We start from the raw sequence: 19,033 nt of genomic DNA on the forward strand, positions 1-19,033 counted from the left end.
AGTTTCCTCTGCTCTTTAAAAAAAAGAAAGATTCAGTCTTTGAATAACTGGGATATTTTCTCTCCCCACTTGCCTCACAGACCACCCCCCATCATTCACTGCGGACCAGGAAGTGCAGAAATTGCTGCCCCCCCCCCCGGTGAAAAGACCTCTCTGGAGCTGTGGGTTGGAGGGTCTCCCTCTTGAAAACCAGCACCTGCCCACCCTTTTTGTTTCCAAGGACGACCTGAACAGATTGGGTCCTTTGCCTAGTGTGAAATGGGCCCCTCCTAGACAAGCCAGCGGTGGCGGCCCTTGGATTTAGCCAGCCTTCTCCTAGGTCCAGCTTCCCGACAGCTACGCGCTCCAGGAGGTGTCCCCCCCACCCCAAAGGGAGCAGCCAGGAAGGCAGGAATCTCATCCTGAAACCCCAACCCCCCCCCCCCCGTTTCGATCATTTTGGAAGTACCGCATGTCCTCAGAACAACCCCCCAAACTGTAGCGACATCCCGCCCCACAGTAAAGGCAGCCGCTTCCCTCTAGCAACGGGGCCTTTCAAGGTTGACATTTGGGACTGGAACATAAAACGGTTCAAATTCAAAATATTCTGCACACTCCTACTCTAAATCACTGCAGAACGCTGAGAAACATTATCAAGAATGTTCAGTCAGTCATGCGACTTTTGATTGATTTATTCAAATTCACACACATTTGCACATGAATGTAGCATTTCTCCTCAAAGTAACAGTCTTTCCCCCCCCCCCCCCAGTACTTCATAGTTGTATTGCAGGGTTGCTGTCAACTGAAGGGAAATGTCACCAGGAATAAAGGGATGGAACCTCATCCCAAAGTTTACCAGCCAGGATTTGGAATGGAGACTATTAGGAAATTGAAAAGCACTCAGAAAAAGTCAGCGCCAAAAAACTCCCATTACTCTGCCCAGAAAGCCTCCATGGCATCACCAGAAGCCAGGCTGGCTTGAAGGAGATTTCACTTACGGATGATGTCAAAGAAATAAAAAACAACATATATGGTACATGTGCAGCCAGCTGATTAAACTTATTGTTTAAGTTTATTTAGAGGATTTGTGAGGGCCTAAAATGGATGAGCAGCTGTGTCAATTTCTTCCTCAGTTTGCCCTCTCACCCTCTGGGCGTCCGCAGAGCCCGTTCCCACCAATTACGCTCTGCGTGGGGAACACAGGCTGTGTGCAGAGTGGAGTTCCTGTAACTGGGGGGGCACCTTTTTCTACCCCCACCCCACCCCAAAGGAACAACCCGTGTGTGCTCGTAGTCATGGCAGCAGCAGCACCGGCCTCCTCCTCTGTGATGATCCATGAAGCTGGCCCTTCTCAAAGGCCCCCCCGCCCCCCCAGCTCAGCTTTGCCTGGGAGTTCAGCTGCCCACTGAAATGGGCCTCCAGATGTTCGGGAAGCCGGGAGTTGGGGGTACAACGGGGAGAGGAAGGTTCAAGATTCTGTTCGGATTCAAGACCAGCCACCTCAGGAGTCCAAGAGGACTGAAAGACGTTTCAGAGTCCTGCCGCCTCCAGAGCAGTGGAGGGGGGGAGGCAAAGGGGGGCACATCCCACATGGACACCCAGGAGCCTCTCTGAGCACCCTGTGGCGACACAGGGGACCGGCCAGGAAGCAGCCCGAGGGGGGGGTGTCTGATTGCATCAGCATTCCCCTTTGGTGGCCCCCATCCCAAGCCTGGGCCCCTCCCCCTCCCAGTGCCACCCAGCCCCCTGGGCCTCTGCCCACTCCCCGCCTTCGGCCGCCCGCTGGGTGGACTCAGCCAGCTGAAGGAGGCTCTTCAGGTCTCCTAAGAGGATTGGCAGGTCACCCGGAGCAGAGGGAACCAAGGGAGCAGGCCATCTGCCACTCGGGGGGTGGGGGTGGGGGGTCACTCTCAGATCCTGATCCCCGAAGGGCAGGGAAGGACTCTGCTGCAGCCCGGGAGGCAGGTGTAAACGGCCCCCCTGGGGAGTGGGCAGCAGCGGATGGACAGAAGGGACGGGCCAAATGCCCGCAGAGCCCCTGGGGAGGGACAGATGCCATCTGCCAGGGAGGGGCAGCTCCAAGGGCAGCCGGGTGCAGTGGGAGGAAGAGGGAGGGAGATCCAGGATGGGGCACTTGAGGGAAGGCAGACAAAGGCGGAGGAAGGCGCACCCAAGAAGGGGGAGTTGGAACAGATTCCACAACAAGACAACGCGTGTGAGCACGCACGCATGCACACTTTTCTGTCCTTTTCTGTCGTGGTAAGAGCCGGAGAAAATACCTCTCCATCCACGTTCTCCACCACACACAATTCTAGGTAACTTCTCGTGTCCCCCTTCTTTCTGCCACGAAGGCCAACTCTTAGACAGCATATTTATGACCTCTCTACCTAATCCACAAATAATATCACAAACAGCTTCTTGTTAGGATTTCAGAGAGATCCCTAAGCCTCCCTATAATGCCATTTTCTTCCCCAAATAAAGCAGTAAGTGCATCCTTCAAATAACCATCCACGCTGCGGTGGAAACATTGCCACACAATGCGTTGATCACCAGAGAAGATCACCATGGCTGACGGGGCTTCCAAACTGCAGAAGTTCAGTCGGGTTTGCTCCCCGTTCCCCTCTTGAGAACGGGTGGCCAAACTCCCTTCCATATTGGGTCAAGAAAATAATGCCTAAAATCATTCAGGATGAAGCTTATAAAGCACCCTACACTTTTGCCTTAAGTCCATGGAATGCCCACCATTTCCTTCTTCAAAACTCTTGATTATCTGAAACAGGCCTACTAGATAACAATGTCTGGGTTCATACAACTTCCTGGACTAAAGTCAACAGAGAGTAGTTAGATAATTTGTGGTTTGAGGGGTTGTGGGAAGCCAACCTTTCCTTCACATGAACTGGACCACCAGGTTAAGCAAGGATGTAGCTTAGGTGGCCATATCATGTTATGCAAACACAAGAAGGAGGTTGATTAACTCAAGTTTAGGACTGTACAAACACAGCCACCACTAAGATGTAACAGAGGCAGAGAAAACTCTTTTGCCAACTTCACCACATGACGTAGCCTTCTAAGAAGCTCTTCTCCAATACTTCTCCCATCATCCTCTGCGTTGCTTCAAGGGAGAAGAAGGAAAGTCAGTGCTTGCTTGGAAGTGATGGTTTTAGCTTCCCAGGTCAACTTGGGAATCTGTTTCCCCTTTAATACCAGTATAGGATTAATCCCCCTCCCCACTCCAGAGAAATCCATGAATCCTTAGAAACCCAACAACTGCAAGCCCAGAATTTCCTCATTTATTTCAAAGCAGAAATATGAGAAGCTAAGTTTAGAACCACCCTATCATCTTCCCCACCCAAAGATTCCAAAAAACGTCAGAAATGCTGGTTTAACTGTTGGTTTCAGTAGGTCTCATCCAGTAATCTTTTTTTTAATTGGGGGGTTCCTCATAAAGTCAGACATGAAGTTGGAAAGAACAGCTTGTATTAGTCATGACATAAAGCAGTCTCAGGTGACATAAAATGGAAACTAGTTCCTTGATCTCTGGCCTTATCCTAAATTTGGATGGATGGATGGATCCCCGGGAATGTTGAGGAAGAAGCTGAAAACCCTGAAGTTCCCTGTTTACAAGCCAGACGAGCAAAGAGCAGGAATGGCTTTCCAGTCCATATCCTTGAGCATCACCATACTGAGTGGTCCAGCACTTGGCAAAGCGGAAAAGAAACCTTTACTTTGTCCACAAGATTCTGAAGTCCATTTTGCCAGACTGAAACTTTCCAATGTATTTGCCCATACGGATGACTATGTGAAAAGAAAAGTGACACCCCAGATCAGCTCTGAACTTAAGGCTTCAAAGGCTTCCAGGCTGCCTTCCCTGGTGAGTTCTTGCTGGCTGATGTCTAACCACTAGACTGTATGACCAACCAAACGAGGACCAGAAGATAGCCAGGGATGTTGAAGTCCCAGGCAGCAGGATAAGGGTTGGGAAGCAGCTGCCAGACCCACAATTAGCAAGAAAGGAGCCCAGGCCCCTGGAAATGAGTCTTCAGGGGGCCTGGCCCTACATATCCCAGAGCCTTGTGACCCTAAAATGCAGAGACACACCCTCATCCCCAGGGATGATATTCTGGGTGCCTCAGACCACCAGAGGCCCATCAGGCACAGCCAGGAACACCAAGCATCTCCCTGGCTCTGATCTCCTTGCTGTACCAGCAAGAAGACAGAGGCCTCCGTGAATCAATCAGGATCAATTAAGGACACAGACAAATAAAGCCACTTCCCGCGACTGACCTGTCGGTTCCTTTCATCCGTAATCCTCTGGATCTGGATCTTTTTCCTCCCCATCTTCTCACGATATGAGGTGCCTCTATTTTTTTATTTCAAAAAAAGTTTAAAAAGGAAAAAAATTCAAAGTATTATCATCCAAAAAAAAGCTTTCTTAAAAAAGAAGGAAAAAGTAGAAAAAAATTAAGAAGGCAAAAACAGAAGAGCAAATTTCTTCAGTTCATGATATTCCACTTGGTATAAATCCAGACGGGGAGTCATAAAAAAGACAGGAGGAGCCCTGCAAGGAAGCAGAAGGGAGGAGACGGGGTCAAAATCATGGCTTGGCTGGGTTTGAAATGATCTGTAGGGCCAATCATTCTGGGGCTGCATGAGCTGCATCTCTCTCCCCTTTGAATGCCTCTAAAATCAGCTGGGGATCCTGGCATACACACACACACACACACACACACACACACACAAACACACACCGGAAAACCACTGTGGGCACAGTTCACCTCCTTTTCCCCCTTGCCATGACAATCTTGCAGCAGGTTCCTGATAAAATCCTCCCCCCAAAACCCCAGGAAGCGGAAAGGCAAATGTTGGGGGACCCCTCAATTCAGACCCTAACAATTTCCGATTGCTACTTCTCAACAGAAGTTGCTTTTCCTTCTGATTCTCCCTAGAGATACCAGAATTCCACCCTGATCTCCTCCTGTCAAGGACAGCCGCTCTGGGTCAAGGACAGCACAGCAGAAGCCCATTGCGCCTAAAGTCCAGGAAAGGCAGCCCCTCCGCAGTGACCTGGCTTGCCTGCACAGCCTATTATTTTTCTACAGCTGGGCTGCAAGGCAACTTCCCGACGCCCCACCAGTCAGCCCCTTCCCCACCTGTCCTTTCCAGAAGGCAACTGGGGCTCTCCCCTCCCCCAGGCAACGTGGAGGAGCAGGAGAGAAGAATCTCCGGGTCCCCTGCCTAGAAGAAGCCCCACAGCTTCTCACTTGGCCGAGGCTGCATCAAGTCAGCCACGACTTGGTGTTTCCTCCAGAGCTTTCGTCTGACGTCTCAGTCCGAGAGTTTCTCTCAGACTGAGAGAAACTCAAAGCCCACTCAATTTTTTTGAGATCAGTCAAGGTCAGCCCAGTGCGACAAACACGTTCAGAAATACAAAAAGGTGCCTACGGACAAAAATAAAAAAGGATAACTAAAGGCTGGTCAGTTTTCAAACAGAGGCTAGATAACAATCTCTTGGAGACGGCCTAGTGAAGGGGTTTAGACTTGATGACTTTTTAAGTCACTCACTCACTCAATAATATTTGCTCGGTCAATGAGCAGCAAAATTTTAAAAAGCCAAAAATAATAATTAATAGTTAATGAGTACAACCAGATACTACCACTTAGTAAAAGAAATAGCAGAATATAATGATGAGAGCGGGGGTTGGATTCTATGGTTCCCGGGTGGACAGAGAGGCCTCTGACGCTGGGGAAGGTCAGGCGTCTCCAGCCCTTTTCCCCTCCCCAGAAAGGAGGAGAGGGAAGTGGAAGGAAAGTTTCCACTTAACAACACTTAAACCCAGAACAGCAGCACAGGAAGTGCAAACTGTACACACCTGGCCTGTGCAGGCACAAAAGAGCCACAACCAACCATCAATTCGTGGTTTGTCATTCTTTCAAAACAGTCGTTTGCCACGTGGGCGCTTGGCGTTCTGAAAGAACCAGAGGCCCAGAGAGGCAGCCCCCTTTGAGCCTGGGAGGTCGGGGGGTCCAATCCCTCGCTGTCCCCAAGCCCACAAGGGTGGGGCTGCCCAGTAGATCTTTGCCTGTTGGGCTGGGCTCCCCTTGAACCCCTGAGGATTCCAGAAGAAACTCCCCCCCAACTGTACCTGGCAATTTAGTCCTTTCCCCCCCCCTTCCTAAAAAGCTAACGCAACCAGCCCACCATTTTTTTCTCTTTAGGTGCTTTCTGGTCCCAGCAGTGAGACGGGATCTCTGGTGGCATCCAAGCTGCTGGTTACAAGCCAAAGAGAGCCCCAGAACCTGCCATCATCTCCTCCATGTCCCGAATTCAGAACAATCCTCTGTACACCCCAGGGCAGCGTGGACTGTCCTGCTGTGTCTCACCCAGCCCATCTGAAGCCCACTGAGGGCAAACTGCTCTGGGAGGCGAGTGCCACTCACAGAAGTACTCCACATCCCCCAAACAGGGGCTGGAATAAACCTCCCAGCCGGGAAGGCCCCCTCGGTGCCCCTGACTGGGAGCTGTGTGTGCGTGAAGATACAATCAAGCCACAGATCACAAGCACCATGGAAAAAAAGCACCACTTCATTCAGCAGATGCCACAAGGGGCTTTTGTGCCCAGCTGGCTGGGGAATGGCTGGCAGTCTGTGGGGCAAGCAAGGTGAGGCAGCTGGAAAGAGTTCTGCCAGGCCGGGCCCTTCTCCTATCTCAGAGATGCCCACCTGCCAGCTGCGGGAGGTGTGAGCTTCCAACAGAGCCCCCGTCTTAAAGCCAGCCTGCCAGAAGAGGGGCACAGTGATCCAGAAGCAGGAAAAGGGACTCTCCAACCCAAGTGGAAGAAGTGGGGCCTTTTCGGCATTGGCTCCTGAAGAGAGCAGAGCCTCATCCAGCAGCCAAAGTCTTTAATAGGGAGGTAAAAGGTAAAGGTAAAGGTTCCCCGGCACATGCGTGCTAGTCGTTTCCGACTCTAGGGGCCGGTGCTCATCTCCGTTTCAAAGCCGAAGAGCCAGCGCTTGTCCGAGGACGTCTTCTGTGGTCATGTGGCCGGCATGACTAGACGCCAAAGGCGCACGGAACGCTGTTACCTTCCCACCGGAGTGGTCCCTATTTTTCTACTTGCATTTTCATGTGCTTTCCAACTGCTAGGTTGGCAGAAGCTGGGACGAGTAACAGGCGCTCACTCTGTTACGCGGCACTCGGGATTCAACCCGCCAAACTGCCGACCTTCTGATCGACAGGCTCAGCATCCTAACCCACTGAGCCACCGCATCCCATTAATAGGGAGGTGGGGAGTGTCAATTGCTCTCAAGAAACAGAGATTCCTGTTCCTGCACAGCCCAGGATTCCGAGAAGAGCTGCCAGCTGCATCCAAGGCAGGTCCCCCCCAGGAGCTGCACCCGCTTCCACAGCACCCAACCAATGCCGAAAGTTGCACCTGGGGAGCCAGCAAGAGGCCACTGCATCCTTCAACACCACCCTTCTGAAAAGCCCAAGAAGCAACGGAGGCCAGGCAAGATTCGCATGCTCCTCAGTGGCTGCGTCTCCTATCTTACACTCACCATGTAAGATCCCTCCCCAGCAAAGGCCAGAGCCCATCAATCTGGACCTAAGGGAGGATGGCATCAGCAGCAGTGTCTCTGCCCACATGTTGCTCTGGTGTGTGCCAACACTGCCTTCGGCAAGAGCAGTGGGGTTCAGCACAATGTGGCAGCCGTTTCAAACTGGCGTACCCCTCGAGGACCTTAGCAGCCCACATGCAGCAGCAGGACAATGTCCCCCTGACCAATATCTGTCCCATATCACAAAACCAGAATCCCCCTGCTCCCCGGGGCTGCCCCTGCAGCTTCCCCAACAGGTGTCCCCCTCCCCCGCCTCTGCTGAAATGCCTGCAGGAAAGGAGAGTCCACCTCTCCCAGGGCAGCTGCTCCCCTTGACTGGCCTAAGGGATCTTTTCTCGATGTCCAGCCAGAATCTGCTTCGATGCACTTCAACCCACCGTCCTTGTCTTCTCTTCTGGAACAGTTCTGGGCAAATCTGCCCTGTCGCCTACATGGCAGCCCTGGAGACGTCTGAAGCTAAAGCCCCACAGCGTCGCCATCCGCTTCTTGCAAATTTTATGCGCCAGAGTCCTGATTTCTTGGTTGCCCTCCTCCAGACCTGCCCCAGCGTCTCAACATCTTTCCTCAAATATGCTGCCCTAAACTGGGTGCGCTATTCGAGTGCTGCGTTGGCCAATGCAGAACCATGAGAAACAGCAGCTTTTCTTGAGCTGAGGCGCTGAGGGTTGCCCACTCTCTTCTGACCTCTTTTACCTCTTTCACCAACCCTCCTGGGTCTGCTCTGCCTGCGGCCTAGATACTTCCTACCACAAGCAGAATCCACTGGCTTAAGAAGCGGGGGGGGGGCGCTTCCTCCACTTGCTTGCACAGCTGCAACTGAGGAAGGGGTCCTGCCTTCCTACCCCGAGAAGCAAAGGCAACCGAGATGAGATGCCCCCCCACCCTCCTCCTAAGCATTTGGTGAACTTTGGCGCCAAGTAAGGATTTGAGCCTCAAATGTTCCGTTTTCAAAAACTACTTGCAAAAAATGAGGCCGGTGATCCACTTTTCATATTAAAGAGAAAGATACAATTGTCTCACACTTGTACGAAATGCTTGGCTACGCTGGAATGTGGTTGGGGAGCCTGCCATTTCACACGTGCTAAGCGTAGGCCAGGTCCCAGAGCACCCCAGCCTCGCAAGGTCAGCTCCAGGGCCCGCTGAAGTGGCCCCGAGATGCCTCCAGGACGAGAGAAGGGTGGAAGAGCGAGGGGCCTTCAGGAAGAGGGGCGCCCAGAGGAACATTTCCTTGGGAGAGGAAGACAAATGCATCAGGACCGGTTGGCAGGCAGAAGGGAAGGCAGGCGGTGGGGTGCAGGGATCTTCTTCAGAAAAGAGGGTGGGCATCCTTGGGCACTTCCACACGTGGCGCTGCTTGGGAAGACAGGCAGAAAGCATGACCTAGTTTGCAAAGGAGGATCTGGGCTTGCAAGGAGCTGCCTGGGGGGGGAGGAGGAGGGCAGATGGGGAGTGGGTGGCAACTGGGAAGGACCTTTTCCTTGTGGTCCCACTGGCGCCCAAGGCCACCCCGTGGGGCATTAGATGCTGTCTCCTGCTGGTGCCCTCAAGAGACAGCTGGCAGCAAGGACTGGCACCTTTTCTAGCTATCCTTCTATGACAGGCAGGAGGTGTCCCTCCCACCCCAGCCTCTCTCTCAAATCTGTGGAGAGACAGGACCAAAGGAGGAACATCAGGCAGCCAGGATGCAGAGGGAATGGTCTCCATGGCAACTATTACTATGCAACAGAGTTAGAGGTTTTCCCCCTTCCCAAGCCCCTTCCCCCTGCTTGCAAGCTAACTAGGTAAACAGAGGACAGGGATGGCAGCCATTTGCAGCAAACAGACGGGAAAGCGAGCAGCAGGGCCGGGAGGGAGGGGCTTCACCAGCCCCCACGCTCACAGCTGTCAGGCCACCTTTTCTGGGCCTGAGAAGACGTGGTTGCCTGAGCAGGCCCAGCATCAGTGTTTGGGGGCACCAGGCCCGACAGCCTTCACTCTTATACTTCACAACAATTCCTGCTTCTAAAACCTGAGGATGCAAAGAAAGATTAGAGGGTTACAGCAGAAGCCTCAAAGGGGAAGGAAATCAGCCCAAAGAATGCAAATGCAGGCAAATCTGAATTTATACAAGGCTATGCAAGCAAATGAACCAGAATTTGGTTGCTAAAATCCAGACAACTCCAAGAGGGAAACAAATATACACATGAACACAGGCCATAGCCACAAAGAGAGAATGGAGTGTCTTTCATTGCAAAATTGTAACTTGCCTTTAAGGCAGACATGTCAAACACAAGGCCCGGGGGCCAGATCCAGCCCGCAAAGTGGTTTCATGTGGCCCGTGAAGCCATCCTGGAAACAGTGAGGGAACGGCCCCCGCTGCCTTGGCCCCGGCCCAGAGACCCTCCTTCTGCCAGAGACCCCCAGATCTGTCCCACTCCTGCCCAGGCCCCCATAGGCACCCTTGATGCGAACCATGTAGAGCTGGCCATGCCCACCCAGTAGGCCATACGCACTCTAGCCACGCCCACCCAGTAGGCCACGCCCACCCTGGCCATACCCACCCGGCCCCTTGAGGGCAACCGCAATGCTGATGCGGCCCTCAGTGAAATTGAGTTTGACACCCCTGCTTTAAGGCATACACCTTCTGCGAAATAACATCACTTCCATGTATATTATTTTGCCATAAACAAAGGTCCCAGCAGGGTCATTCAGTTCTGTTGTTGGATTAAAATATGAAACAAATTTATAACATCCATTAAGCTTCCCAAAACTTTCATGTCTATTTTTTAAACCCTATAGTCCAGGTTATATATATTAGTGTATTATATTGTATTTATATTATGTTATATTTTGTTATATTATATTAACCAGTCATCGTAGTTTTAAGCCTTTAAAGCTTTATTTGTTTGATTGAACATGCTGTGTGAATACACCATCTGGGGTTTCTTAGGGTTGAGCACGAGGGCTAAACCATAAACTTAAATTTGTTTTCTTTTGTTTTTAAGTCCCTTAATGTAGGCTTCCTTTTTCACTATGTTCAGTAGGTTTTTATAGATCTAAGGCATCAGATTGTCCTTTGGAAGGCCCTTCTTTCACAGAACAGTTACCTTGTTCTATTGCAACTGTCACCCTTGCTATATTGCTATTTAGTTTGTATAAAGGTAAAGGTTCCCCCACACATGCGTGCCAGTCGTTTCCAACTCTAGGGGCCGGTGCTCATCTCCGTTTCAAAGCCGAAGAGCCAGCGCTTGTCTGAGGACGTCTCCGTGGTCATGTGGCCGGCATGACTAGACGCCAAAGGCACACAGAACGCTGTTACCTTCCCACCGTAGTGGTCCCTATTTTTCTACTTGCCTTTTTACGTGCTTTCGAACTGCTAGGTTGGCAGAAGCTGGGACAAGTAACAGGCGCTCACTCTGTTACACGGCACTCGGGATTTGACCCACCAAACTGCTGACCTGATTGACAAGCTCAGCCTCCTAAGCCACTGAGCCACCGTGTCCCTTTAGTTTGTATAGTAATAACTAACATAGCTGCATTCCAACCAGCTCTCCCAGACCCAGAAAAACAGAGAAGGACCAGCAACATCCCATGCCTCACAGCCCCTCCCACCCCCAACCTTCTGCCCCAAGAAATACCCGGCTGGTCAGCTTCATCCAAGCAGATGCTTGTTAGCTGGGGCGGGGGGGGGGGGGTTGTTCCCAACCCATTGCTCCAAACTGGAGCTGAAGAGAGAGGAAAGTTGGTGGGGAAAGTCCTAATAGGGATAAAGGGGTGTTCAACTCCAGTCTACATGTGAGTGTTCAACTCCAGTCTACATGTTTAGTTTACGATTGTCTGAATCCAGAAATAGGTTAGAATTTGGCTAGTGGTGCAAAGCCAGCCAAAAAGAGTGGGAAGGTAATTAAAAGTTGGCATCTTGCAATATAACCAAAAACAGTCCTGCAAGACCACCCAGTTGTGCTAAATTCAAAGGGTGGAAACAAAAGTTTCTCCCATGCGCCAGCAGAGCCAGTCCTCAAGTCAGGGTCATAATGAAGCCTAAGCAAAAGTTGTGATGGCTGTAAATTCAGCATTGTCGGTGAGTGCCCAAAGTTAAGTCACATGACGGGGGGGGGGGGAACCATTGGAAACTCCTATCGGAGTGCTCAGCAGCCCCAAGGCAGGCCTGTCGTAACATCAAATGGCGACTAAATGACTGAGGTTCTCCAGACCTCAAATCAGGAACGTGCTCTGCGTCTCTCCGAATGAGTGGCGAGAGCAGCGTCCCTGATCCCAGGTTCAGCATGCTCTAGAAATAATAATAATAACCTTTATTGTCAAAGTACAACATGTGTACATTGAGATTAGCTGAGCCTCCCGCCCCATGCTCCCTCCCCCAACACACAGTGACAACAGACCCTCCATCCTACCACACCATGTGAACCAACTACACCACACACCGGCCTCCCAAGTCAATTCTGGAGCCACCCAGAGCTCTCAGTGCCAGCCGCCCTGCCGACCCCACAGCATTCGGGAGGGACGGAGGCGGAGGGACGCTCCTCCCAGGCCAGAAAACGCCCCCGATCCAGAGGCTGCCCTGCCATTCCAGGTGCCTTAGCCGGGTTCAGTGAATTCTGGTGTTTTTAGTTCCTTGATAGCCAGCAAGAGTAGCTTGGCAAGTGGGTGGCCACATCAATTGAGTTTGAAAACACAACAGGTTTCAAAACACAAACGCAACACCTCTTGGCCCCATTTTCTAGAAATGCTCAGGAGCTTTTTTTTTGCCTTTTTTGGCGGGGGGGGGGGGGAAGGGGAGGAAGCCCCATCCTGTCTTTGTGTTCCCATAAATTTCATACCTGAGAATTGATTCCATCGTTGCAAATTTTGGCTTTAAATGAGATGTGAAATGGCATTGGAATAAATGAACATAGCTTTTACTAAAAACCCAGGGAAAAGAGTCTAAACGCCGCCCTTGAACCTAGTCATCAAAAACCACAGACACACTCTCCCCACCTGAGTCACACCTTCCACACAAGATGGCTTTTGATAGACCTTCATTTTAGGGCTTTGGCGAAGAGGCAGCCAGGGGCCCTGGATCACTCTCCTGAGTCTTTCCCAGTTTTTTGAACTATTTCAACTGCAAGGCCGTCCCAGAGTCAGGGTCTGGAAAAGCAGGAGGGGAGAGCAGAGCAGAGGACCCTAACCCTCAGCCTGCATTTCCAGGGCCAGCTAAATCCCCTGCTAGGGCACGGAAGGAACCTGTTGATCCTCTGACCAAATCTTTACACCTTAAATCTTTGCAGAATCCTGGGGCTGGAATGCAGGAGGATCCAGCAAATAAGAGCAATCAGGATCAGAAAAATTCTAGGGCACCTGGAAAACAATGATGTGTTTGACAAGACCAGGCTAATCTTATCTCGTGTTTTGATTGGCTGACTTCCTTAATGGACATGGGAACTCTGTAGCTGTACGGGATCCTTTGGACAAGCAAGCTAACGGTCGGTCCAAGCCTGCTTTTACACTTTCAGCATGAGCTGCATGAAGGGAGACGGGGGGGGGGGCATTTTCTAGCCTGCACAGCAGGGACGAAGCAGGGACGAAGCATGATGCCTAGAGAGACCCTGGAGGAGATGCGGCATATTCGGCCCAGCAGAAAGATGGCTGAGAACTCCTCAAGGACACCAGGCAGAGAAGGTCAAGGTCCAGCCTCTCACCCCAGGACAAGCAATGACAGATTTATGTTGCCGGAGGAGGACTCTGGCTCCATGCCCGGAGAGACCTCCTAAGCAGCAGCCCGAGGGTGAGGCCACGGAGCTCCTGCCCTCCATCTGTGGGCAAAGGGGGACTCGCTGGGATTCGAGGAAGGCCCGTCCATTTCTTTCACTCTGCAAACAGAATTCCAGCCCAGGCAGGGCTTACAAGGAAGGAGGCGAGGACGGGGCAAAGCTCTTGCATTTCATCACCCAGGGATCCTCTGCCCTCGGTCCAAAGGTGTCCTAACAGCAGCAACGTAGGTGAATTATGTCAGCTCAAAACAGCCGGTGCTGCTTCCTCTCCAAATGAAGGGAAGCCAGTGACGCCCGCAGCCCCCTGCAGGGCACGAAATAACCAGCCACCATTCCCCTGCACAAAGGTGGGCGCCGTCCCTCAAGTCCTTGCAAAAATGGAGACCCCTGATAAAAGCACGTGAGGGCGGCCGATGACGGCAGGGAAAATGGAAAGCTCGGCTGCTCCAGCTCGGCACCTCATGGGGGCAGGAAGGGCTCTCCAGCTCAGTGGAGAAGGTGAGGAGGATGGAAGCAGCCCTAGAAGCCCGAGGGGAACATCGGGGGATCTCACGCATGCTGGGATTGGGCTTGCTGGTTCTCCTGGGAAGCCTCTTGGGGGCATCTCTGCACAGAGAGAGCTTCCCACGAGAAGCCCAATGGCTTTCATCCCCTCACCCATTTTTCCTAAGCAGCAACGGGCACACACGCATACAAAGAGTCCTCAACTTAAAATCATTATTGAGCCCAAAGTTCCTGCTGTTAAGCTAAGCAATTGTTACGTGAGTTTTACAAGCTTTTCCCCACAGTTGTTAAACAAACCACTACAGTTCTTAGGTGAATCACGCAGTCATTAAGCAAATCAGGCTTCCCCTGCTGACTTTGCTTATCAGAGGTTCCCTAAGGAGGTTCCAGATGACAATCCCAGGCCCCCGGGATGCCAAATGCAGCTGGTAGCCCCTGAAGTCCAATCACAGGCCTGTAGGGTGAATACTGGTCACAAGTCGTGTTTAAAGCGTAACTGAAAGGTCTTTGTAAGTCGAGGACTACCTGCCCACGGCTCAGCCTTGGCCCGTGCCAGGGCCCCTCCGAGTGGGGAGCCCATCAGCCACACCTGGAGGCCCAGAGGCCGCCAGGCATTCGGCAGAGGGAACCAAGCCAATGACCCAAAGGCTGGCCTCACTGGCCATCTGAAGGCAGCCTCGGCTCAACCCAGTCTGTTTCTCTGGCTTCTGCAGTTTTCCCAGATGGGCAGGAAGAGGGTCCAACCCTCGCCTTCGCTCTCCAAGCTCTGGGGGGAGGCGGGCGAAGGCAGCAGAAAGTGGCACAGAGGAAGGAAGGGCCTGCTGAGCTGCAGCGCTGAAGCGGAGCACCTCGGGCACCAAGGATCTTGGCCACTGGAACTGCTCCGGGCCAGCGGCTGGCTTTCCAAACCCACCCCTCTGCGTGCAAGAATGAGCAGCAGGGGGGCAGGGAAGCTCCACTGCCCAAAGAAACGCAACCAAACCCCCAGCTTGACCCTGAGGATGGGTGGGTGGGTCGCAAGGACTAGGAACCCCATCCTGCAGCTCCACCAGCCTCCAAGATGAAAAAAAAAGATTCCTGGTCTAGTCAACACAGGAGGGGAAGAATTTAGGAAGGGTGGGGGGACAGGAGGCCCTCCCACTGGCAAGACCCCTCTCCCACTACCTCTGGGCCTCCATGATGCAGAGAGGGGCTGCATGGAGGGTGGCTTTGGTGCCCACCATGGGGTCCCTTGCTGGCTCTAAAGGGCAGGCAATAAAAGCAGGCAAAGCTAATGGAAGGCACAGATCCTGCAGCAGCCTCTCTGAGAGACTCAGGGGAGCCAGCGATCCCCACAGGACTGACACTCCAGACACCTTCTCGACCCAACGCTGGGCCGCCATCCCAGGCCAGCAGGGAAGACCAAGCTGACTGGCTTGGCCACCTCACAAGATCCGCCCCGGGGAGAGAAAGTGGAGGGGGCAAAGCACCTTTCCTGCATAGGAGAAACTGGAGGAGGGGTACATTATCAAGGTGCTGGAGCGAAGGAAAGGGTTAAGCTTCGTTCCTGAGGGCCACCATCCTAATCCAATTATGGCTTTTTGCTCTGAATGCATCAACCTGTTAAGCTTGTTAAGCTCTTGGACAGGCTGAACATCTGTTCTAGGGTTCCTCAGTCCCAAATTTCAGCTGTTTTCTGGAGAGCCAAGCCCAGAAGGACCCTCCCCAGGCCTACTGGAAGTCCCAGGGATGGATGCTGGTGTCCTTGGCACACAAGGCAAGGTTGTCTCCTTCAACCTTGGCCAATGTCATTATGGTGGAGCCAGCACACATCCTCAGAGGTTTCTGATCATGGAAGGTCAGTTACTGGCAATGAACACCCCAGTTCTGGCTCCCTTCTGGACACCCCACAGCAAGAGGCTGACGCTCTGGGATGGATTTATGGAACAAAAAAAACACACCACCACCAAGAACCCTAAAAAACTTATCAACAATGCCAAACTCTCCAATGAAAGACTAGCAAGTCAGTGAAAGCCTGGCCGTTGGCTTCCATTCATAATTCCAGTAATTTTGTTGCTGCCCTTTATATAGGTGTGCCCGACCCCTCCTGGCCCCACGAGAGTGTCAGGAACCCTGCCAGCCGGAGAAGCCCCCCAGCACCTCCCCCCCCCCCGCTACGGAGCAGAGGTGGTGGCTGCTCTTTCCCCTGCTGGCAGGAAACAAGCGCTGCCTCCAGGCACAGCCTCCGCGTCTATTTGGGGGGTTTCCGACTGACAAGAGAAGAGCGCCAAGCGGCCTGCCTGAGCCTGGCCCAGACTCTGCTCCATCCGTGACCTCGCTTGAGCCAGCCCTGCTTCCCAAACAGGCGGCCAGGCGCTTTAGAAAGAACGGCACCTCTGGGGCGGCTGGGCTCTCTTCAAACAATGCCCGTCCTTTAGAGAAAGGGGGAGGGGAGCAGAGGGGGGGGGTTGCTAATTTTAACTCTCCAGTGGAAAGAGTGAGGCGGCCCTGAGAGGCGCCAGGAAGACGGCACCCTTACCCAGCCCTGGATGCTGCAGGGAAGCCAGCCAGGCCCAGGGGCACCTCAGCGGCCGGGCACGGGGAGAGAGGTTTTCCCTCCCCACCAGGCCTCTGCTGCCCCCTCGCAGGGCTCCGTGGGGCCTGATGATCAGCACACAGGACAATTCCCCTCACCTGGACTCCCTTGCTCACACAGTGCTCCTCTCCTGCTTCCCGACGGAGGGAAGGGGTGTGTGTGTGTGTGTGTGTGTAGGGGAGAGGCACGGGGCAGGGGGCACTGTCCAAAGCCAGGCTAAAGGCGAAAGAAATTGTTGGGAGACAGAAGGAGGGCCAAGCAGTCTCCCCGTTTCAATGCTGCTCCCCTGGGTTCAGCCCCCACTGGGACACAAGTCTGCCCCCTCGCTTTTCCTTCCCTCTTCGCTAACTCCTCCTGTGCGTCAAAGGAACATCGGTGACAATACATCGTACTGTATTCACCTCTAACATACAAAATGCTGATCCAGACACTGCAGGCACCAAAAAAGCAACTGGGCCAAGAATCCACACCTGTTCAAACCAGGGCAGTTTTCCTGAACTTGGAAGAACCATGAATAAACATGGAGCCGGAGGCAAGTCTCACAATCTGCAAACAAAACCAACAATAAACAGTTGTTGTTGTCTTCTACGATTTCATCGCTATGTTTTCCTCGCCCTTACGGGCCCAAACTCCTGGCCTCCCCTCCAAAGAGGAGTGAAAAGCCCGAATCCCTGCAGCGTGGCTGGAAGGGGCGAAGGGGTAAATTCTGCACTTGGCAGGCTGTGAACAAAGTAAAAAACCAGCGCTAAGGATGAAAACAGCTTTGCAAAATCCTGCTTCCTGGGTTCACACAACCAGGCTAGAGGGAGCTCGTCTGCACCCAGAGTGACCAAGGCCACCACATTAAGCTACCTTGTGCTTTACTGGTGTGAGCCTCAGGCTAGGGGAGACACAGACCTGCGTACTGTTCAACAACCCAAATTTAGGGGTTACCTAGCCAGGCAAACCCAGAGCTCTCTCTCCAGACATAGTTCAAAACCCGTATTATTTTCCCCGAAAAAAGATGCAGATATACAGAGTTTTGTGTGGGGGGTTTCATTGCACCATCATCCATTGAAGCCTGCTCCAGCAAGCTCTCCAAGCCCAACTCAAATCAATCTTTGTCCCAGCCCAGCCTCTGCGTCTGCTGGCAAATCCCCATGAACAAAAAAATATCGGACTCCCCAGGACTGCTGACAAGATGGAGCTTTTAAAATGTGGCTTAGTTTTCTTTGGATTTGGGGGTCCTTTGGCTGCCGTTTAGGAGCCTGACATCTGCGAGGACATCTGCACCCCCTTTCCGTGCATCTGCCGGGCTGCAGCTGCTGAGAGAGGCCAAGGCTGCTCGATGCTCCAGCCAGCAAAGCCCACCCCCCACTTCCCTCCCTGGGATGCACAAACCCCTCTGGCCTTGGCAGGAGCAGCTCTCGCTCTCTCAAGCTGTCAAGAAAGTAAAGCACAAATGCCTCCATTTCTGATCCCGTCCTTGGGAGAAACACTCACAAAAATGACTGGGTGACCCATTTCCGTGGCCAACCTTCAGGCCATCTTGTGTCCCACGAAAAGTGTCACAATCCTATTATTTCCCAAGAAGACTCACAAGGTGCATTTGTTTTCATTTTCCCCCGATTCAGGCTTTTACCCAATAAAATACACATTACACCAAACCAAAAAATCCTTATTAAATTAATAAGAAAAAAAGGCTTTCCAAAACACTCTGCATGCCATGATTTCCTTTACAGGCAGAGAAGCAGCAGCAAAACAAAACGACCCCCCACTTCTAAATGATGGGAACCACAGAAGCACACACAGAGCCCCATGGCTGGAGCGACAGTGATGGGAGAACTCCCAGCCACTCTCTTGCTGAGCTCAGCCGCCCACCGGGTGCCAGCGGGCCCAGGCCAAATGTGGCCCTGCATCCAGAGGCTCTGCTCCAGCGTCTGCCCAGTCAAGAGGCTCAGCAAGCCAGCCAGTTCTCACTGACCGGCTGGATCCAGCCGAAAGAGCCTCCTCCCTTCTGACCGACCCCTAAGGATTCCTGGGCAGGAAGTCCGAGGGGAGGGAGGGGCTCGGGGTGGAGAGTGGGAGGGGGCCAGCGGGGCTGGCAAGGAGGTGGGCCAAGGAGCTGCTGTTGGAGGCAACCAGCTTCCAAGTCAAGCACAAGACCAACCTTCTTCTTCCCTCGGCTTTGCCCCCGCTATAGGTTTACTCCTGAGAAAGAGGCTAAAACATCAGGCGCCCCTGTGGACCAGACACACCCCACTGAACTGGCCAGGCTCCCAGGCAAGCCCGTCTGCCCAGACCCCGACTGTGCACCAGCCTGGCTTCACCGCAGCTCTCCCTCCCCGTGACCCAAGGATGGAGCAGCCTTTATTGAGTCATTCATTCCAGGCACGGCATCCCTCCGGTAACCAAACCCTCTGGAGGCTTTTTCCCAGGGAAAGACAAAACTAAGCCAGCTGCCTCTGTCCAGGAGAGAAGGGCAAGCAGAACGTCTGACTTGCCTCTGCCCTGTGTAGGTAACGCTCACTCACGCACACACAGTATGCTGTTGAGTTGTTTTCCTGGCACGTAGTTGGCACAGTGAGAAAATCTCCTTAATTCTGGGGTCAAGCTATTCCTAAAGAACCAC

General features: G+C 52.8%; 1 protein-coding gene across 7 annotated transcripts in view; it reads right to left on the reverse strand.

The window, feature by feature from the left end:
• MEF2D (myocyte enhancer factor 2D) overlaps positions 1-19,033 on the reverse strand; it is an 82,284-nt gene that overhangs the window by 30,815 nt on the left and 32,436 nt on the right. For 6 of the 7 annotated variants that reach the window (XM_081340342.1, XM_081340344.1, XM_081340343.1 and 3 more), the window contains exon 2: positions 4,264-4,537. In XM_081340342.1, the coding sequence (XP_081196468.1) occupies positions 4,264-4,317 (54 nt within the window). In that variant the 5' untranslated portion in view covers positions 4,318-4,537. Of the gene's footprint in view, positions 1-4,263; positions 4,995-19,033 lie in introns of those variants that run through there. The other variant, XM_081340340.1, reaches the window with a different exon arrangement.

The sequence above is a fragment of the Vipera berus genome (assembly GCF_964194415.1).
Source record: "Vipera berus genome assembly, chromosome: 16".
NCBI lineage: Eukaryota > Metazoa > Chordata > Lepidosauria > Squamata > Viperidae > Vipera > Vipera berus.